Genomic DNA, 23,002 nt, shown 5'->3' with positions numbered 1-23,002 from the left:
AAACCCTATTCAAATTCGGGTTTGATTTCCAATTTTGAGGTTTGTACTTGGGTTTTTCGTTTGATTTCGAGTTTTTAGTGTCGGCAACCCCAACAGGAATACCGACCAAATGAGTCTGTCTGCCGCTTGATTTCATAACACCCGGATCTTCTTTTTCTTCTTAAGAACCCGAAGGGAAACTAATGGCTCCTTCTCGAAATGACTAAAGTCTGACCAAGACAGGTCCTTAGCCTGTAGTTCTTTCGCTGGTCGAAATTCACTTCTCAAAAGCAGAGAATAGATTAGACCAGCGGATCTGACCAGAAGTTTTTCATTGTCACCAGGGATTAAAGGAGGTGGTTTTTCGTCGAGAATGTTTGGGGGAACTTTGGGTGGACACATGTCAGCTGCCATGGTTTAAAAAGGACTTTCAATTTTTAATGGAAAATAAGACAAAGACTTAAAAAGGGTGTGTTTGGTACGTTGGACAGGGTGGGACGGGACAGGACAGAACACAATTGTCCTGTGTTTGGTGTGGTTTTATGTTGGACTAACTAGAACTAACTAGGACAAGGGTGGGACAAGGTAGTCCACCCTTTACCCCTGAAACTAAGTAAAACAAGAAAAATTTTACCACTTTACCCTCAAAAACCTCATACGCATAATGTGACCGGCTCATACTCCTCTCCTCCATAGCTTCCACCACTCAACCGACGACCGGTGATGGCGACTTCCGATGGCCACCGCTGCTGCTTCTCCGATGGACGGAGCCAACCGTGGGGTGCCGAACGACGACGGCTGAGGAGATAACAGCGACGCCGATGCGTGGCAGGGTTGTCCCTTTCTTCTTCTTCTACAACCTTCTTCATTAAACTATCATCTTCACCTAGTAACCTTCTTGTATCGTTGCCGCCATGGTTGTCCCTTTCTTCTTCTTCTTCAACTTCTTCATCGTCGTTGTCGGCTACTGGTACAGACTCGGATGCCCCCATTAAAAACCTGCAATTTCTCTAATACTCTGATGTTTCGGATCTACCCAGATCAAAATAGTTAAAGAGATGAAGCATAATTGAAAAGAGACACAAGTGGGTTTGTTCTCTTTCTTTCACATAGTTGGTGAACAGCTTTTGGAAAGGAAATGGTAGAATTAACAATAAATGCATATTTAAATAATATAGTTGGAATCTGAGTTTTTTTTGGTATTTTTAATTAGTATTTGTAAACATTTATATTGATTATTTTGTGAAAAAACACTAAATAGTTCATCGGGGGTAAATTGGTCATTTTAACCAGTTATGTCATGTCCTGTCCTGTCTTACCAAACGCTGAACAGCTGTCCTGTCCCATCTTGTCCTGTCCTGTCCTGTCTGCGTAACAAACGCACCAAAAAGCCCATAATGAGGGAAGGACAAAAATCCAAGCGTGTTTGCAAACTACCATGGTCAACCTGTAGGTTCAAAATTATAAGGAGAAAAACCGTCACAATTTACAAATCATAGGGACCGAAATTGTAGTTTACTCATACTTTTAAAAGGCTTGATCCATTTCCAAATTTTGGATAGACTTGGAAGTTGGAACCCAAGTCGATTTTTGGCCCAATTGGTCCGATCGAAAGGGGGATAAACCTCATAATCACTTCTCACAAGTTATTTTCATGGTCGGTTTTGAGGATTTATTCTTTCAAGGTCGATACACTGGTGTTACTCCCATGATACTGAATCACCAGATCACAACTGGATTTCTTTGCTGATATCAACAAATTTGCAGATTCGACGGTTAAAGCGTCAAACCCTAGTTCGATTTTTTTATTCAGATAATTAAAACATGAGTATCGAGCCATTTAACAAGTAAAATCCCTAGTTTACTTCTTTTCATATGGAGTTCAACAGACTGTTTTATTTCTGTAATTTCTATTTTCATCAATGGGTTTGATTCGTTTACCATTATGATTGATTTAGATTGGTGAAGTTGACGGCGAGGGCATTTTACGATGATATTACTGCAAAAGGAGATAATCAACCGAAAACAGGAAGGAGCGATAATAGAGGAATTGCTGTTGTTGTTCTTGATGCTCTGACCAGGTTTTTTCTTTTCTTTCTCGTCACAATTATATAAAAAGCAACAATTGTGCAGTGGAATATAGCATTGTGTTTCCCAACGTTCTAGCTTTGGCTCACTGTTTGGAAAAGTTGTTACGTTTGTAAATGAAGAATTACTCCCACCCTCAATTGGTATTTCTGATTCTTCTATAATGGATCCACGGTCAGATATCAATTTATCCTCACACAGACTTGAAATGTTGAATGACCTAAATCAATAGCATCCTAACTTTGTCGGAAACCCTATTTATTCAATCAGGTGTAGCAGTTATGCAAATGGTTTTACATTCGGGAAGTATGAAAAACGTATATGGGAATTCTTTATCTTCTGTTATTTTTGCTTTGCAAATAGTTTTCTAAAGGCAGCTTTGGATCATACTTCTTAAAGAGGGAAGTACAATTGCTAATGACAGTACCATTTCGTCTGTTTCTTGTCTGTCTGTGAATAGAAGTGTAGCCTTTTCATCAATTGGGTGTCAAAAGCTTTTAGTTTGAAGGAAAATAAGAAATATATTTACTTACATAATGTTTCTGTATGTGGAGACTGAAGTTGGTAAGGCTTTTTCAGAAAGACTTGCAAAATATGACAAACGATATTATCTGAACTCAATGGGATAAAATACGGCCAATCAGAAAGTTTGCATTTTTATCTGTGAAAGAACTTATACAATTTGATTTTGTCCGTATAATGGTTGATTCCTCTTACTAGAATTGCCAAACTCGGGCTTGTTGTGAGGAGGGAGGGAAATGCATGATTCATTTCATGTGGCGCCTCACTTTGATTTCAAAGAGTTTTATGTGTTCTATGAACTACTATATAACTACATTTTAGTTTTAGCAAAGAAGTTGGTTTCAACTACTATGTGATCAGTAAGTTCGTCAATGTTATTAATGTTCAAGCCTTGTAGGTTTTGGTTTAGAGAGTGTACTACTATACTCCCAAGTTATATATTTACCAAACATACACATGACAGTATTATCCACTAGTGGACGTCGAGGGGTTAATAAATCCAGTCTACTATATTTTACCTAATTCTGTCTTCTAGTACTCCAAAGTTAGAGAACTTATATCAATTATTTCCAACTTGACAAACAAAACAGGGAGAATATTTTCGACACAGAACACTGTCAAAACGACAAATAGATTTATGGATTAAAGCAAACAAAATAAAAGGAAATAGATAGGAGGTTGCCATAGTCGATATGGTATATCTGTCTCTCATGTTGTTTGGATGTCTTTTATCAATGATCGTATTCTAAAATAGATCTTGTTATAGAACTGCAGACTGATCTAGAAGGTCACTTTATATAGAACTTCTTAGGAGTTAGGAATTTTGTTCTTAAATCAATTCTCGAAATTCAATTGGAAGTAATGGCCTAGATGTGGCTAGAGGAGTAACAAATGGTTTAATTAGCTGGTAGGATCAACATACTTTGACTGGAGCTCAAATCTGGATGTGCTTCTGAACTCATGCTATGTCAGCCACATGTAAATTAGGTTAGGTCTTGATGTGTCTTGGGAGGCACCTCTAATCTGATAGACATGAATCGTTGGGACATGTGACATGTTAAGTACTCCATTCACACTTTATATGTTGCCACACTTTTATATTAAAAACCGGAAAGATATCAGATACATAGGTGATTGTATGAAAGAAGAAACACAAGCTTGTAAAGTGAGTATAAGAACACATTGAGGATTCAAGGTGTTGTGTAATTTTGTTTTAAGCCTTAAAACAAATCATTTAATTGTGACAAATGAGGTCTAACTGCCTCCTAAACTGGCTGGATTTGCAACCTAGATGTTTTGGAAAGAGGTCACAGAGAGTCTCTTGAATGATTGTGTTGGTTGTGCGGTTTATTAGGTTACAAAGTGATGTCATTGAAGGCTTTACAATGCTGAAATCCCGTTAGAACTTTAGAAGCTTCAACATCAAACACAGGCAGTCGGGTTTGTCGAGCGCTAAAGCATCACTTGAGGTTTGTAGATGAGAGTTCAAAGAAGGTCGTGGAGACTGTCAGAGGCATAACTTTTGGAGGCTGATTTAGGTTGCGGAGGATTACATAACAGATTGACCAAGGCAGGTTCGTTTAGCAGAGATGAAAAGGGACTTTTGTGTTAGTGTGGCAATGGGACATCACTAATTTAGAAGGTGTAGACAGAACAAACCAAAGGGAAGTGAACAAAACAGAACAACAAAAACAAACTTAAACACAAACACTGTGTATTTGTCGAGAGTTATGGCCTTAAATGGTGGAAAGAAGACTATCATGGTAGTTGTCCAAAGTCCCCACCAAACACTCAAATACCACATGATTTTGAATTTTTTTAGGGTAGGATTTAGAGGTTGTATTTTCACAGTTGTCAAGGTGTTGGCATAAATTGTTGTGGTAGTTGAAATGAGATACTGACCTCGTGTCATTCTTTTGGTAAGAATGACTTCAGGTATAAAACATAGAATTGTTTTGTTGCTGTCTTGTAAACATGGTACTGAATTGATGGGGTGTTGCTTTTTTATGATAGAAAGACGAGAGATAGGTAAGGAAGTGAGAAAGTGAGATCTCTTGGTCAGATACACTTATATGGTCAATGTTATCCATTCTGTTGGGGAATGAGTTGACTAATCTCATGTTTCATTATTACGCCTATTTTATGATAGCGAAAAAATGTAGCAAGTGCCTGGTCTGGGTTCAAAACCTAGGTGAAAGATGAAAATATGGTCACTATTTTGTTTTGCAAAAACCACAAATGATAAAACTTTGAGGGTTTATGTCAATGTCTCTGCGTCTTAGCTATATGGTAAAAGGGCTAAAACAAATAAATAAAAACTTCACTTATTTTACTTCATTTAGAATGGCTTTCTAATAAATATAGTAATCATATATTTCCCACGACATGGTTTTGAACTCCCATGAGGCCATGAGTGGTTTTTTAGCCCTTCTCAACTAATAGGCACCCGGGGATCAATCCATCTCCTTGTCGAACTATTGAAATGAGATGATATAAATACGCCTTTTTTACATGGCAGGGAAATTATTAATAGAATAATGCTATGAGGTTTTATGTTATTCTTGAAATTGTTCCACTTAAACAGTCAATTAATGAGATCCATTCTTTCATGTGAAAACTTGGTATTTACAAAAATAATAGACCTGCAGTTTATCTTAAATATTTAGAGCAACTTAACCTTTCAAACTAGTATGCAAGATAGGATATGCAAAGTTAGGAGATTGCCATGTATCTGAATCAGTATTGCCAGCGTTCCTTTGATCAAAATTGAAAGATCCAGGTTGTGGTGTGTTCATACGCCCAATCCCTAATAGTAGTGACCATTTCTTTACATAAACAAATCACATGAAACTCTGGTAGAGGCAAAAAGAACAAACAATTGTTGCATCAGCCAATCAGGTTAGAAACCAGGGTTTTATATCGTGATAAATATCAGTACAGCAGCTGCATTCCAACTCTGTTTGCTCCTATCTTGTTCAAGTTTGTTGGTTTTAACACTGCAAAATGGATATAAAGACGTAGAGGCCAAGAGCGGGAAACTGAGAGTCGTAACAAAAATGACTCTTGGTGAAAGGGTGTCTAGTCTTATTGTTTGGGTCTTTATTTTGGAATTCACGTGAACATAACAGAAGCCTGAAATAATGTTTTTGACTTGATTAATTAGAAAGATGCCAGTAACTTAATAAAATTCTTTAACCTTATTTAATTCCTTCTTTAAGACATAGCCTTTTTTATGTCTATTTTAGTTTAAATGTGGCCCAGTAATCCCTAAACCCTATTATATGGGGAGCATAACAAAGCAAGGGTTTTCTAAGTTTTGTCTAATCATCTTATTTTATATACTACCAAGATATTTGAGATTGCAATTTGCACAAGATATGCTGAACATATGTAATCACACACAAATAGGGTATGTCATGTATTTATTTAATGTACAACACTCGAGTATAGTCAATATACCACATATTTGATTAACATACTGGAACCAAATTAGATTAGGAGGAGATGAGGTTAAGCCCCATGACCGACATCACGACATACTGGTAAGTAATTACTACATGTGCTGTGCACCTGCACCATGAACTAGGCAATATTAATCTAATGATCACATAAATGATTTGGAACAGTCGGGAAAGAAGATTTAAATGTGTTCCTTCATTTTATAACCTTAGCATGCAATCATGTCGGTAATCTGCATGAAAGGATAGTTTAGAGGTGTAGAGTGAGAATTTCTCATTGCACTTCCTGGACTGTTTCCTCATTTCCTATTGTTATCCAATTGTTTCTTTAGCTTGTATGAGGGATTTCTCTGCTTTTATGTCAACTTCTTTTCTTTTGTTTCTCTTGCCATAATCATTGTGCATTTTTCTTCTGTTTCTGTAGACGCCAATGGGTGCGTGAAGAAGATTTAGCAAAAGATTTGAAGTTGCACTTAAAACAACTTCGACGGACTTTGCGGTTTTTTGAAGAAGAAAAGCTGGTAACCAGGGATCATAGGAAAGAGGTTAGTTTCATATATGATAATTCCTTTGATGGATTGAATTATTTGGTGATACATAATTCTTTTATATTTGTAGCAAATGACGTAGACTTGGTTATTTTCCATCTCCAATATCTTTCTGTTCATATGTGGTTCTCATGCAACATATCTGATTGATAAAGGACTATAACTTTATATTTCATCCAAGCAAAGCTTTCGCTGTTCAAGTTCAAGCTGTTCACAAGCTTGTTTGGAAAAGCAAGAATTCAAACCTAAACCAGCTGAACTTTGAGCCAACACGAGCCTTGTTAATAAAATAAACTTCAAAGTTTTGAACTTTGAGTCCTAGTTAAATACGTCATCACATAGATTGGTACAATATGTATAGATATTCATATAATATGTTATATGTATGTATTGATATCAATATGAAATCAAAATTATATACGTATTTGGAATATATAAAATTGTAGTACAACATTAGTAGGTAGGCATCATATATGTACAATAATTTACATGTGTATTGGTGTTTTTTTGAATCAAAGGAAAGCCCTATTCAAACCTAAATGAATTAAGTGGGCGACAACAAATCTAAGCAGACTCATGAGCTTTTCAAGCTGAGCTAGGGGTGATTCAATTTGTGATAGTCAGCGTGCTCAAACCTTAGTTCAGGTGGCTCGGGTCACATTTTAACCCGTGTTTAATGGCCAAGATTTTCTGGACACATGCTAGATCGTGAGTGTTTTTATATCAGGCACACTCCTTGAAATACGTCCATGAAGCAAATGACTGAGGGGAGCATTTGGGTGCTAGAATAGTTGGTCTGAATATATGGAGCCCATATATTTGATTGATGTGTGCTTATGAACCCTTGATGAGTATCTCTCGTCACCCAAAAAGATAGTAAAAACAAGTTGGACATTATTGGACATCGTGGTAAGAAGAGTTATATCCATTTCAGTTATGAAATACCGACTTTATGTATGTGTGTATCAGTGTATGTATGTACACATGGCAATTAGATAAACATAGCAGTTTGTGAGAGATTACCTTTGAGCATTCCAGGAAAATATGGCAAATTTCAGGGTCATGTGGATTTAATAGATTAAGAATGTAAGTATCTGGACTGTAAATAAATTTCTAGCTGTGTATATGCTGGATATTGAGCTTGGTCTTCAACCTCAAACACTTACCTCTAGCTTGATCTTGCTTATGGTTTGGAGAAGGTGTAGATTACCAGCAGTCCAGCACGCACACACTTCCGCGCATACACATTTGTGTGTGTGTGTGTGTCTATATGGAAGCGTCTTCATACATAATGCGTGCACACACACACACATAGAGAGAGAGATGGGAGGGAGCAAAGATAGATGCGAGAGAGAAGCTTGTTTTAGTTTCCTGGAAGCAGAATGAATGTTGTTTTTATTGTATAGTTTAATTTCTACCCTTCTCTTGCAAACAACTTCATCTACGCGCAGCTTTGCCTTATGTATGTCACAAGCATATGTTACTGGTATAGACTGTGTCATGAGCTATACAGAGTTAGTGGTCATATTGGTTATTTCAAACTCATGATCTCAACATATCATCTCCATGAATGTAGTTTTATGTTTGAGCACATGTGTACGGATTGATGGCACCTGGTGTTCACTGGGATGGTATGGCCATTAAGTAAATTGTGCATCTTGATGTACGTGTTCTATATATGGGGCACTTTATAGACATCCACAACTAGCTGGGATGATTCTGGATTAAAGTTCTATTATATCTGACTCATGTATTTATGTTTATTACAGACCGCCAAGGGTGCAAAAGCCTACAGCGCTGCAGTTGCTGCTACTGCTGATAATCTAACTGGAAGAGATGGAGAAGAGAAGATTAAGCTGCACACACACTCTTATTGTTGTCTTGACTATGCACAGGTTTCTCTTCTACTGGCGACTCTGATTGTCTTTTCTAAGAATTAATTTTAATTCTGACCTCAACAAGAATTCTCTATGAATGTTTTCTATCCCACATATTTTAGACAATTTTGGTTACTAAGTCTATCCAATGAAATGCTGCCTCTTCCTTGAGCGTAAGCCTTATGATGCAAGAAAATAGAATTAATCCTACACATTATTTCTACCTTTTTAATACAAGAATAAAGTCCTAGCAAACAAGTGAGGCATTGGTGTCTTTTAGATTGCCCTCAACCTTTCATATTTCACAATGGTAACTTCTCTTCTGTTCAATGCTGATTTTCCTTTTCACAATCCTAATTAGCTATAAGCTTGTAATCTAATTGTTCTACACGAGGAGTATCTTGATGAAAAACTTAATTTCTTGTAAATGTGATGCCTAAGGGATCTCATAGTACCCCAACTCTCTGCTTACATGTACAAGTCTTCCTACATGGTGTCACAGACAATAATCCTCTAATCTTTGGCAATATGTCTGCAATTCATCTTCCTTGTCCATTTCTTCTTAGTTATGATACATATTAGATAAATAGGACTGTTTTTGCAGTTTTTTCTTCTGCAATACCTCGACATGACATGATCGTGAAAGGGAATAAAAAAATTATACAAGGGCTATTGTTGATATCAAGCTGTGGGAATGCTTATACTCTGTACACTTTCTGAAACAAAATTATCACCTGTCTACAGATTGTAATACTGTCTACAAGATTGGATTTTGCACTTTGTGGGTCACGATGTCTAAGCTCAACAACTAATGAGATTATTTCCACTTTTTGTGTGCACAAGTTTGGGAGTGGGTGAACTGTGGTTTGTGTTGCCTTGCTAAATCATTTGCAAATTTGAGGTTATGAGCTATGTCCTATGTCTGATGTTTCAAGGATCTCGATGTGGATCACAGAATTGTTGGTTTAACTTGAGTGCAGAACTTGATCTGCCTTTGATGAAAGCCTTCATGTCACCCCTCTCTCCATTGCGCTGAAATCTAGCACGAGACCAGTTTCAGATTAGATCCTTTCTGTCTTTTAGATAGGCCTATTGTTGATTTACATTGCATCGCCATATAACTCGAAATATCCTTGCCAATGAAAGAGATTTCTGGAAGTCCACAGAAAAATCATTGCTTGTCCAAAGTGAAGCTACTTTCTTGTGTAGTTTTAAGATGATAAGATGATTTTACATGTCCAATTTTGTATCTTAGAATGTTCTTTTCTACTTTATTTCCCCCTTTTAAGGAGGGACAGTTAGGATGGTCAAAAGAACAGAACCTCAGGGACCAGTTAAGAGTAGCCTAGGACTGGGCCCATCTAATGCTGGGACTGTCAGGACCACCTCTACTCCAGATTAGTGGCGTTCATGAAAATTTAATAGGGAGCAAGATTAGATGGACTATGATAAGTGCTATGCAGAGCGGTCCTGGCCAAAATAGTGGTGCATAAATAGAAGTACTGCAAATAGCGGCCGCTATTACCGCTATTGATCGCGATTTTGATACCAAATAGTGGTTGCTATTACCTATTTTTCTTTGTCGGCTCTTTTGGACTCCTTTCTTTAATTCAAATTCTATTTGGGCTTTTGTTGTGTCATTTATGTGGGACTTATTTAGAGTCAAACTTAGGCCTGTAAACAAAAGGAAACCGATTAAATCAACAATAGAAATAATTAGGTCAAACTTTGGTATTGATTCCAAGTCCAAAGTTTTGCTCATCGATTCCAAGTCCAAAAAGCTTCAACAGCTCAATTTTCTTCCCGATTCCGCGGTTCCACCGGTTTTCTACTGGAGTTTTCTTTTCGAGTTTCCTTCTCATCTCATCAGGCGACAGCACATCTCCTATTACTATGTTGCTTGTGTGGTTTAAATTGTTTGACTTGATATGTATTAGACATTTACTATTTCAAGTTTTATATATATATATATATATATATATTCGTATTTACTTTATGAACATAATCTTTCTACTGCTATATCATCGTTATATCACCCCGATAACCGCTATTCCAAATGAAGGTCCCGACCGCTATTTCCGCAATGGACCGCATTAACTACTTAGGATAAGTAACATATATATGATCTAAACTACATGTCAAGCGAGTAGAATGTGCTAAAAGGATTAAGATTTGGATACGAGCTATATGGTTGTTCACAGAGGCATGTATTCAACTTGAAATCAATTGAATTTCCTTAACATGTTTTCTTTTTACGTAGGATATTAAGTATTAGATCGTCTGTGGTTTATCTGAGACAGTATAAAAGCTATCAATCTGTTACAGATACATGATGTGGTAAGGTATAGACTGCACCGGATGAAGAAGAAGTTGAAAGATGAATTAGACAATAAGAACACAGTCCAGGAATATGTGTGCCCAAAGTGTGGAAAAAGGTTTAGTCTTTGTTGCTTAATTTCTAATCTAAAAGGATTTATGATTGACCAATTGAGACTGAGTAATTTTCTTATTCCTTTCAGATATAATGCATTGGATGCTATTCGACTGATCTCTTTTGAAGATGACTCTTTTCATTGTGAAAGTTGCAATACAGAATTAGTGGCAGAGAGTGACAAGCTAGCTTCTCAAGATATCGGAGATGGCGATGATAATGCAAGAAGACGACGCCGTGAGAAATTGAGGGATATGCTTCAAAAGATGGAGGTACGGCCTATTTTGGTGCTCATGATAGTCCTTTTCAGAACATCCTATTAGACATTTGTATTGGCTTGAATATTTTATTGTTTTTATTCTGCAAACTAATCATGCTAATACAATAGAATCTAAAGCCATAATGCTCGTTTGAATCAATGATATCTATATAACTTTTATACTTGGCTACATGCTGAATTCTTGTTTGCTACTTTGGATCTGAGCATATATATAGACTTGCCGTCTAGTCCTGAATTCTTGTTACTTCTATGAGGCTTCCCTCATAGTTATTTTCTCGGACTTTCAGTTCGTTTAAGTGAGAATTAGATACTTCTCTTTGGCGCTCGAGTTTTGTTGGATCTTCAGTAACGGTTCAATATTACACTTTTTTCTAGCATCTTCCTGTACTAATTGAGGATTGACAGCATTGATTATTGATTAATTTCTCAAATTGCATCTTTCTAGAGTATTATTTTTGTCAAAACTTAGAAGCATTATTGTTTCTAGTTTCTATCATCGAAGTTGAGGCGTTATGCAATGATTTGGCGTTGAGAAGTGCAGGTAGAACTCAAGCCTTTGATGGATCAGCTTAGCAGAGTAAAGGACTTGGATGCCCCTGATTATGGAACTCTTCAAGCATGGGAGCTTCGAGCAAGTGCTGCTGCGCGTGCATCTAATGCTGATCCTGGTGCCAATGATTCTTCTAGACCTGGACAGGGAGGAACACCTATGCCATTTCTTGGAGAGACAAAGGTGCCTGCCTTTTCATTTACACACACACATTCACACATTCACACACACACATACGCACATGTATATATATGTGTGTGTGAAATATGCTTATTTTATTTGTTTTCCGTGTAGAATTTTACGTCTTGTGTTTTCAGTATTTAGAAGCTACATCATAAAACCAAACCAACCCAATATATCCCACTTGTAAGTAGGGGTTCGTGGTAGGGTTTATGTAAACTGTTCCTCTACCCCAAGGAGTAAGGGGCTGTTTCCTTGAAGAACTTCGGCTTGCGGAAAAGTTTTGGGAAGTCTTTTGAGAGAGTTCTTCAAGAAAATGGAAGTTTCAAAGAAATTAGAGAGAGACCAAATGGCCTGAGACAGTGGGGAAAATAAGTAGGAAGAGAGTGCAAAAAAGTATCTAGGATATAAGCACGGATAAATGTTTTATATAATAAGAAAAACATAATAGTTAGGGGGTGTTGGTTGGAGGTATTAAAAGGTAATAAATGGAAATGATAATCATTGATTATGTTTGGTTCAGAAAAGGAATGAAAAATAGTGTTTGGTTTCAATAAGTTAATCAATCATTATAAATAGATTTGAATAAAAATCATTCCTCCCTAATTTGGGGGAATTAGGAACTTTTCCTAAATCATACTCTTTCTTCATTTTCATTTTCATGGCAGCCATCACTTTCATTACTAGTAAAACAAATAGTTCTTCATTTTCATCAAAGTAAACCCACACAAGATCGTTCTTCATTTTCATCCGAGTAAACCCACACAAAATCGTTCTTCGTTTTCATCTCTTGTGAACCCTTGTCGACAGATCTGATTTCATCTGAGTAAACCCTTACAAATTAAATTTCGTCTTTCTCAGATCTGATTTTGTGTCTCAATTTTGTGTTCGCAAATGAAATATGAAATAGGGATGATTTTGTTTTTGTGTTTGGAGATGAAATAGAAGAGGGAGATGATTTTGGTTTTTGGTCGAGAGATGAAATAGAAAAGGGTGATGATTTCGATTTTGTTTTGGGAAATGAAATAGAAGATGGAGATAATTTTGATTTTGTGTTGGGAGATGAAATGAAAAAATAAAGATGAAATCAAGAAGAGAAGGATGAGGATGAAGATGGAAAGGGTGTTTTGTTTTCTTGAAGATGCTTCCTGTGTTTTGCAGGAGAGATCCATGTGGAAGATGAAGATCTACGATGGAGTGGGGCTATCTTGTTCTTTTTCCTTTTTACATTAATAATAAGGAATCCCCAATAATATAATATAATGGAATAATAATAATGATTCCCATACTAATTTATTCTCATTTTCATTCCTTGAAACGAATCAAACGCTCCTTGGTTAGTAACTTGAATTTTTTTTAAATGTGCCAATTCTAGAAAATGTCAAGAGATACAACATTTGTTGATACTAAGCAAGGTGTTAAACCAATCACAAATGAAACAAATTTAGCCAAAAAAATGCATAGCAAAAATAAGCGGTAGGAGAACATTATAGGAAACATTAGACTTTCTGAGTCACCGAGTGAAGCATTGAACCACTCTTTGGGTCATCAATTGAGCGTTCTCGGTCATCAAACTTAAGTTGGTGTTTTGAATATGGGATTTTAGGTTTAACACGGTCTAGTTTTTCAATCATTGCTATTCCAACATTTCATGAATCAACATTTGTCTGCCTTGTTCTTTTTCAAACTTAAGTGTATGCCAATTTGTTGTTTATTTATTCTTTTTCATTCCCGTCTTTTTACGATAGAAATATGTTTATATTTTTATTTGTAGCTCTGTCTCTATGGTTTTTCTGGCCTTTATTTATAATCTTAGCATGCCCAATTCGCTTGCTACATACTCTTAGTCGATTTGATGCTTTCGGTAGAAGACGTGCATTAGAAACAATATTTTTGTTATTATGATAGGGCCTATTCTTAAGCAGATTGTTTCACGTGGTCGTAGCAAACAATTCCAATATTTAGACCTTAATGAATAATCCAAATTATATACACTATCTTTACAGGTTGAAGTGGCCTTCTCTGGTGTGGAAGAAAAAGGGGAGATAAAATCCGAAAGTGCCCCTATGAAAGTTTTGCCTCCATGGATGATCAAGGAAGGGATGAACCTTACAAACGAGCAGCGGGGGGGTGTAAAGCAAGAATCAAACATGGAGGGAACTTCAGCATCTATCGATATGAAAGATGAGAAGAAGTTGAGTAGCCAAGAGGATGATGCGAAGAATCTCCAGGCTAGTTTTAACAATCAAATTGCTTCTTTGTTCTTTACTACATATATAATTTTATCTTGTTTGAAATGCTGATTGATGATGATATTGGCAGGATGAGTATTTCAAAGCATATTATGCTGCTTTACTTCAGAGGCAAAAAGAACAAGAAGAAGCCACCAAGAGGGAGCAAGATTTGTCGATGAATAGCGTCTCCACTGATGTCGATCCCTCGAATTCAAGAAAACGCCAACGTGATGATGATGGAGAAGGCGATGTTGAATGGGAAGAGACTCCAACTGCAGGTATATATTGATATTTCGCAAACTGCTCTACTCTCTTAAATGGGGTAGACAAGTCTGTGTACGGGGTTGCTAACACTTTTTTTTCTCCATTAAGCACCGTATTAGGGTTGTCTGTCTGGATAAATTTGTTGTCCGAGGGATGGGAGATCGACGGGTTTGAGGGACGCAAATGGAGAGGGTTGGATTATTTCTGGGGAATTTTTGGTATTAATTTGTTTTGAGGTGGCTTAATGGGAACAAGTGAGAGGTACTGGCTTATTCCATATAGCCATTTTGGCTTAATGAAATAACTATTAAGCCGTAAAGAAACACTCCTGTATGGCTGAGCGAATAAGCCGGCCAGACCATTAAGCTCGTTAAGTTGTAAGTAAACAACCCCTTGGACATACTAAGGGGATGTTTGGTTTGGTTTTTCATTGAAGTCTTGTATGGATAAAGCTGTCTGTGTGGATTAATCTGTTTGTATAGATTGAGAAGGTTTTTGTTTAGGATGGTTTTTTTCATAGATAGAAGGAGCGTGTTTTTTAATTGGGAGGGGCATGTGGAAAAAACTTGGCTTTCTGAGCTCCGCTTAGAAGTTTGCTGAATAAGCCACTACCAAACAGTCTTATATAGCTGACCGAATAAGCTGTGAGTCTCATAAAGCTCATTAAGCTGCTAACAAACAGTCCCTCAAGAGTGTCCTATTTGATCTTTTTAATCTGTTTTGGGTGGTAAAGATCGATTCTTTTGTTGCAGGGGAGACCTTCAAGGTGGACTTGAATGTGGAAGCAGCAGAGCCTTCTGGAGATGATGAAGATGATGATGGCATCGATTGGGAAGAGGGCTGATTGATTAATCCTACAAACAACTTGATCATGATTCCTACTTGAGAGTTTGTAGTAGTGTTTGTTGAAGAGGAGAAAAAGAGACGTTTTTCATTGTACATCATATAAATATGAAAATGTGTCGTTTTGCCTAGTACAAGTGATATGTCTCTGCTCGACATAGCTCTGATTTGAACTTTGACTTGGAATGGTCATCCACTATTCTTTGTACTTATAATATCCAGTTAACATTTATCCACTTTAATTGATTTTAAAATATGAAGCGGTTAAGTTTAAATCAGATGAGTTGATATAAATTTGTTTGGAATTCTATTATTTGCAAGTTAAAAAGGGTTTTGAGGAATTTGGAATTTTATTCTTTAAAGATAATTTATGAAAATGAATTATAAATAAATAATTACAATAAAATTATGTTTTATTAATTGAATATTTTATAACATTATTATTAGCTTTTTATGAAATCTCATGAAGTTATGAACTATTACATTGGATTTCTAAATGATTTGGAATTAAGAGAGTGGCATAGTTTGTACAAGTTTAAATCAGAAAATGGTGACGAAAATTGCATCTTTGAAAGCGGATTGTGGACCAATATCTGAAGAACCTATGAAAAGAGAAGAACTTAGATATGAATGACAGATACGACATCTTTATAAAAGTTAGTTATGAGTAAACAACAACATGAAAAACATAAGAAATTACAAATAAGCCATAACGAAGGAAAAGAAAGTGGCACACCTCTAATCTGAACGTTCCCTTTGTCCCGTCTACTATCTACACCAGCCACCTACCTACAAACCTCCGCCCCTAGCCTGTTACCGTAGTTTTGCATCCAAAAACTCTTACCTACAAATCTACATCCTAGTTTTGCATCGAAAACTCTTATCTGATGTCATGTAATCAAAAATGTCTAACACTGATTCCAAACCTTAGTTATGCATTTCCACAAACTCTTATATGACATCATGTGATCAGAATGCCTAATCCTAAGTCGGTATTTGTCTCCTTCCTAGAAATTCTACGAGTATGATGATTAATTTGTAACTAAATACCAAATACAACATTGTTACTACGTTAAATTCGCTTTCAAAATTTAACTCCTCTTTTTGACCCTTTCATTTTCGTTTTGATTATTAAATAATGCTTTTCGAAAACACCATTAATTAATTAATTATATATATATATATATATATATATAGGTGGAGGTTCAAACGAGAACCCCTATGATTTACAAGAACGCCAGAACAACCCAATAACCTCAAACTTTATTAAATGAGTATTAAAAAATAATCAATTAATCATTAAATTAATTGGGCTGCTTATGAACAATTGTTCACAGGGTATTTTGTAATAAATCCTCACGCATCGTGAACCCGATATTCTCTATCCGATTTGTAACCTACGATCGGTTATGAACATATTCACAACTCATGTTCACATGTCGGCCTTATGCTCGTGTGAACAACATCTGTGTGTTGAAATGTAAAAAGCTGGTCTCGCGTGATTCCAAGTCTCTTTCTCCCTCTCTCTCTCTCTCTCTCTCTCTCTCTATATATATATATATATAGGGTATATTTCAAATACAACTATTTCCATTTGTATAACATATGCAACCCAATCAATTTAGATATTTATGGAAATGATGAGAGTTAATTTATTATGATTTGAATATTTATGGAAAATGATTAAAGTTCATTAATTATGATTAATACTTTGTATTAGATAACAATCAAAACTTATATATATATATATATATATATATATATATATAATTCATAGCCGTTATACGAGACAATCGACTCCTAATAAAAACCAAGAATTTCAGAAATGAACCTTGCAACCTTATTATGTAACAAAAGTAGCCCTATAAATATAAACATGTGTTTGGAATTCAATTGGGGACAGAACCGTACAAAAAGAAGCAAGTGAAACCACATATATACACAGCAGGAGCTTTCTTCCATTCCATGTTTCAGGCTAAAAAGCATGCAAACTACCTTCTCAAACACCAAGCTGACATTTTATATATATATATATTCTTTAATTATCCATGGACAAAATTTATTTAATTCGTCAATATCTGAAGCAATTCGATGCTGCTAATACCCGATTGTGATTAAAGTCCACTCCMGCCTTCTGCTTTACAAGTATTTCACCATACCACGACCCTCCACACTAAGCTTTGTAGCTTGAAGCTGCTTCTTTTTCGGTGCCTTTAACTGTTGCAACTTCTTGTTCATCTACATGCAAATATGCATGATTAAATTTCCCATCTACAATTATATATRCACAAAAATACATAACATGGTATTGTGGTTACCACAAATACACCCACACCCTACCTCTGTGTGAGATTTATGTTTGGTTTTTATTACAAATGTATATATGGGATTTTTKAGGGTAAAGTTGGATGAATAGATAAATTTAAGCCAAGAAACAGACCTTTAGACGGCGCTGATCTTGCACAATTTGTTTAGCTCGGGCTCTGATTTCATCCGGATCAATCTTAGATTGAGGGCGCACAACAAAATCCAATGGCATGGCTTCAGGCCTTGAGGTTAGCCTAGAAGATGAGTTTCCAGACTTCGGTTCTCTGCATTGACCTCGGATATTAGATAGGAAAGAAAATGACAGCATAACACATGAAGTAGCAAACTGATGCCCGCCCAGAAAGCACCTATAATTTGTCCATGAAAAATACTTACTGAGAATATTCRGCCAAATCAAGATCATCATCTCTAGACTGCATCCCTGAAGCTTTATTCATAGGCCTGATAGGAAATAGCAACAGATCAGAATAGAGACAAGATCAGTCGTATTATGCAGGAACTCACATGGCCARTAACATATGCTACGTAGTTAAATACTTAAATGTGGATACGTAATATACTTTTTCATTGAAGGCCGCCTAAATTGAGTCCTCTCATCCTCGAAGTTTCGCATGTCCTCAAACCGTGTGCTTTTATTAAATATTGGACGACTCTGCATTAAAAGAAAGAGTGAAATGCTTATCAAGATTWGCAGTTCTTCACATACAGATAAAGAACTACACAGAAGAAAAAGTTTGACAAAAAACCCAGAGAACCAAATCTCTCTCAACAAAATAAAACAGCCTTGCATACATATATACACAAATAAATTTGTATGTATGTGTATAACCGTATAAACAGAAACACAGAGCAGCAGGCAACAAAGAGAAATTTCATATTACCCATTTATCAACCAAGTCTTTAGCAAGCTTTCTGTTGTTTGTGGTCTCTTCATCAGACTTCGACAAGAACATGATGACCTGTGAAAAGAGAAGTATAACTTGGTAAAATTGGTTACATTCCCAAAGAGAAAGGTGAAATAATAACATTATGTTAGCACAGGCCTAACCTTTCCAAGTCCACTCTTCTTTAATTGCTCTCTTCTATCAAATTGCTCCAAATCAATTGGAAACTGCAGAATTGAAGGAAACAAATTAAATTCTAGTACAAACAACATAACTGCAGGCACACATCCCTTACACAATTTTTTATACCTCAGTAAGGATCTTCAATATTGCTGCTCGGATGTTTATATTAGGCAAGCTTCCATCTRGAAGGGGTTCAAGCCAGTTCTTCAAAAGAGTTAGAGCACCATGATCCAGGAACTCTAATTGAAGCTGTTTCCTGCCATGAAAATTAAGAAGGTAAATAAAGTAAAATGTACACAGATATGCAACTACTGTGAGATGATGCCACCTACTTGGCTAGTACTTCTGTTAGAAGAGGCAACTTTTTGAGTTTATTTATAGCTGGTTTTGATTGTCTATTTAGTTCTGCATCTTCCTCTGCCACAACTTCAAGCTCAGCCATAACATTTTCAACAAGTAAGGCAATCTCAGCTGCACTTTTCTCATTTTTTTTCCTCTTCTTACCCGTCTTGAAAAGATCCTTAATTTCATCATCTTCTTCACCTTCTTCAKCCTATTGTTAAAATATTAAGATGGAGAACCATATCAATCTTAAAACTACAAGCAAACAAAGATACACGTCAAACCTCCAAACCATTGGTGCCGAATACTTACAGAAAAAACAATGTCCATGACTTACCATTGCAAAATACTTAAAATTGAACTCAAAAAGARCAATTAACTAAGAGTGAGCTTTACATTTACAACAAGAAGGCCTTCAAGTATATGCACAACTGTCTTACCTGAGGAGCACGGCTTGGAGAATAACCTCCATGGTCACTGCCATATCGATCATCTGGATCAACACCTGTATCATCTATGAAATTATCATCATCCACCATCCRTGTACCCTCTTTGTCATCCTACAACAGTTTAAAAGGAAATCATCATAACAATTTACAGTATCTTTTACAGCAATCTTAGAGCATCTCCAACAGATTCTCCAAAATGGAGAACCAAAAGTCAAAATCTCCAAAATAAAAATTACATTCATCTCCAACAGATTCCCCATTTTGGAGAATCCAACATTGATTATAATATTAAAATATTTCATTCATCTATTAAAATATTATTTCTCTCTCTAAATATTTATTTTCAAAGTTTCCTATTGGTGCTCTCACTTGGTAACCATTTTTGGGGTGATCTCCATATTTGGAGAAAAATCCCTTCTCTCTCCTACTATCTCCATTTAGGAGATACTTTTGGGGAAGCTGTTGGAGCAATATATTGGCTCAAAATCCCCATTTTCCGCATTTTTGAGAAGCTGTTGGAAAAGAACATGCAACCAACATGCCTCCACCGTGGGCCCCTGAGGATAAGGTACAATATAGTTCCATGTTCCCATTGTTCAAAATAATCTCCACAATTAAGTCCAACCACGTATGCATTTCACAGATCACATAACTTTATCAAACAAACAAAGAGAAGGTAGCATTACCTTCTATATGAAATATGCAGAACCTAATATACACTCGGAAGCTACATGGTTGGTAATTTCACATATAAACAAAAGCTTTCAAGGCATGAGCATCATTTCAGCATAAAATTAAGGTGAAAACTGTTACAACTCAATTCCAGATTTCATAGATGGGTCCCTTCTATATGGGGGCACATGGTTTGTTTCAGTGAATGGAAGTGGGAATGGGAATATTAGGGAATGAAAATGGGGATTTCACATATGAATTTCAGTTTCAATATTAGTCGAAGCAAAGCATAACCTCTTTAAAACGAAATCCCATACAGCCGACCTTGACTTCATAATTTATCAACTATGGAGAAAGTTGATAGACTATGAGTCTATGACAGATACATAGATAAGATCACAGTGGGAGAGCACCAACTGAGCTTTGCTAGTAAAGAAAAAACTGTCACAGTTCAACTCCAAAATTGTGATATCCATCAATCTATAAATCTCCCGAATTGTCACCTAGATACTAGCATAGCATTTATAAAGTGTGAAAATCAGCGCATAAAAACTTTAACCTTGCAAAACCCTAATTCACATTTTATCAACTGTGGCAACTTTCATCTTAGCATCTTGTATCCTATTTGGAGCAACTTTCTTCAGAGTGTTGACAACAAAGGAATTGTACTCCCAAACCAAATATTTACAGAGCCGAGGATAATCAAACAACCCAGAAGTCCCAGACACCTTGAAAATATGAAAGTGAAGTTTACCTCAGAATCGCCACCAGCAATAGTGTCCCACATCTCCTTAACCTCTGCATCGTCACCACCAGAACGGCCACCCCTTTTACTATTCACCTTAAACTTCGAGGCACTTTTCTCCCTATCTCTCCCACCCTTATCTGAAAACTTGGAATAACTAGACTTCTTCTCCTTCTTCTTACTACTCCCACCACCACTGGACATGCTTTTCCTCTTCCCACCGCCGCTATCGGAATCATCCCTCACAAAAGCCGTCGCTTCATCCTCCACGTCATCATCAATGGCAAAATCCGGCACGCTCTCTTCAGCCGTGCTCTTCTTGATTAACCGTTTACGAGGCTTAGACTTCGAATCAGATTCATTGAATATCGGAGTCGGGGACCGCTCTTGCCTACTGCTCTGCCAATCGTTATCTTCTAATTCATCATCAAGATTGTCCTCAAGAATGTGCTGATGCTGACCGTTATTAGCATCATCATGATCCGATTGAAACTCGTCGTCGTAATCCATCAAGGGCTCTCCATCCTCATCGCGGTACCTGAATAATTAACAAAAAAGCACAATTAGGATATTCCATGTAACCTAACCCTAAGAAAACTGAAAAAACATAAACCTTGGTTCTGGAAAAATAGGGGGAAAACTTACGGATCGTTCTCGTAACCCATTGGAATCGTCAACTTTAGATTATGAATGAGGGAACAGAAAGCTGAATGAATGAATGAACAGAAGTGTATATATTCTGTCTGGCTTTCTGGGGTTCAAACCAACACTTGAGGGGTCAGTATTGTAATAAGTGTAAAGATAAGGGACAATTTCGTAGCATTCGTTCGATATTATGATTTCCAGGCGGCATATAAGATTTTGGATACCATTAAATAGAGTAAATTTCAGATTTTGTGTCTGTCGTTGTATAAAAATTTGGATCGGTATTTTAAACGAAATAATTATAAGCATCATATGATTTTATTTTTGTTATGAACGGGTCTTTTGCCGTAACTTTGTTAACTTAATCCTAGTTAAGTTAAAGGCATATTGGTTCTTTTATTTTTTAAAATGAATTATGGATTTGGTTCCTATGATTTGATATTTTCTTTGACGAGGTTCCTTATACCGGTATGTTTATTGTGGATATGGTAGTTGTGGTATTTAATTTGTTTTGGTCATGGTCTTTCTGACTAACGTCTCCATTAACTCTGTTAAATCAATAGTCATTTTAGCCTTTTGTCTATTCTTTTGCCTTTTTTTATAAAAAGGTAAAAAAAAATTGTACACACACACAATATTTGGCTCAACTTTGGACAGGAGGTGGAAAGTACGGTAGGAGCAGAGGGAATTTCGGGTTGGAAGACCAAGATTGATCCTGAAAGGGAATGAATGAAAAAAAAATAGCATATCGAAAGAATTGTTTAAGAAAAAAGCAATCACCTCTCCCAATACGGTGATTTGAAATCATTGCTTATATACGACGGATTTATGCACACCATAAATAATAACTTTCATACGTGCATGCTAGACAGGCTCGATAAACACAACAACATGATTTCATACTTCAAATTTAACTCAAACATCACTGGTTTAAACCCTAAAATATCACCTCCACCAAATTATCAATTTAAATCCGTTATTCAATCAACTCAACAACTTGATAAACACATATACACATCTCAAATCGTTGGGGGAAAACATCGTTTACAAAATCCAAGAGAATTTTTACCTCAATTCGTAGAATTTCGATCTTGTAACTCGGATGCTCTCTTTCCATTTTAGAGGTTGTATGTTTACATTTTAATAGTTCAATTAAGAGGAAGACTTTGAATCGTTAAAAGGTGAATCTTGTTGGGGGGGGGGGGGAAATGTCTCTTAATAGTTCTAAAACTGTCTGCATGATTTTGTGCATCGAGGCATGTCGGATTCATGGTTTCCTTTGTTACTTTCGCATCGTTCGGGTGCATTCTGATATTCAATTTTCTCATTCCCAACACAACACTATTCAATCTCCTTCTTTCCAATACAACATTTTTCAAAATTTAATTTTTTTGAAAAAGTTTAATTACTTTTCAGAAAAGTATATATATTTTTTAATTTAATTACTTTTTAGAAAAGTTTATTTTTTTAGAAAAGTTTATATTTTTTAAAATTTAATTT

The 23,002-nt window shown here is 36.1% G+C and overlaps 2 protein-coding genes across 4 annotated transcripts; one reads left to right on the top strand and one right to left on the bottom strand.

Annotated features, from left to right (window-relative positions):
* The first annotated feature begins 1,623 nt into the window (after positions 1 to 1,623).
* Positions 1,624 to 15,508, top strand: LOC112521050 (transcription initiation factor IIE subunit alpha). Its single transcript, XM_025129680.1, has 10 exons — positions 1,624 to 1,826; positions 1,938 to 2,060; positions 6,472 to 6,592; positions 8,365 to 8,490; positions 10,798 to 10,907; positions 10,992 to 11,175; positions 11,725 to 11,916; positions 13,920 to 14,144; positions 14,236 to 14,425; positions 15,164 to 15,508. The coding sequence occupies exons 1-10, from the start codon at positions 1,804 to 1,806 to the stop codon at positions 15,253 to 15,255; spliced, it is 1,386 nt and encodes a 461-aa protein (XP_024985448.1). The 5' UTR covers positions 1,624 to 1,803; the 3' UTR covers positions 15,256 to 15,508.
* A 1,596-nt stretch (positions 15,509 to 17,104) lies between these two features.
* LOC112521602 (protein IWS1 homolog 1-like) lies at positions 17,105 to 21,622 on the bottom strand. Of its 3 annotated transcripts, XM_025130549.1 has the most exons (12): positions 21,503 to 21,622; positions 20,867 to 21,395; positions 19,432 to 19,551; positions 19,154 to 19,202; positions 18,982 to 19,066; positions 18,776 to 18,905; positions 18,631 to 18,693; positions 18,464 to 18,541; positions 18,143 to 18,234; positions 17,958 to 18,023; positions 17,695 to 17,845; positions 17,105 to 17,492 (listed from the first exon to the last, which is right to left on the bottom strand). In XM_025130549.1, the coding sequence occupies exons 1-12, from the start codon at positions 21,520 to 21,522 to the stop codon at positions 17,394 to 17,396; spliced, it is 1,482 nt and encodes a 493-aa protein (XP_024986317.1). In that variant the 5' UTR covers positions 21,523 to 21,622; the 3' UTR covers positions 17,105 to 17,393. The 3 variants fall into 3 exon arrangements, with proteins under 3 accessions (XP_024986317.1, XP_024986316.1, XP_024986318.1); XM_025130548.1 differs by having other exon boundaries at positions 18,982 to 19,202; XM_025130550.1 differs by lacking the exons at positions 18,982 to 19,066; positions 19,154 to 19,202 and having other exon boundaries at positions 18,776 to 18,898.
* Between the last annotated feature and the right edge of the window lie 1,380 nt (positions 21,623 to 23,002).

The sequence above is a fragment of the Cynara cardunculus genome (assembly GCF_001531365.2).
Source record: "Cynara cardunculus var. scolymus isolate 2C chromosome LG 11, CcrdV1, whole genome shotgun sequence".
Taxonomy (NCBI): domain Eukaryota; kingdom Viridiplantae; phylum Streptophyta; class Magnoliopsida; order Asterales; family Asteraceae; genus Cynara; species Cynara cardunculus.
Note: the sequence above shows the minus strand (reverse complement) of the source record. Positions and strands in the feature narration are given on the sequence as shown.

Coding starts and splice junctions, on each gene's coding strand:
- LOC112521050 (XM_025129680.1), top strand. CDS start 1,804: ATGAGTATCGAGCCATTTAACAA. Junction 6,593..8,364: donor CCAGGGATCATAGGAAAGAG/GTTAGTTTCATA, acceptor TGTTTATTACAG/ACCGCCAAGGGTGCAAAAGC. Junction 10,908..10,991: donor TGCCCAAAGTGTGGAAAAAG/GTTTAGTCTTTG, acceptor TATTCCTTTCAG/ATATAATGCATTGGATGCTA.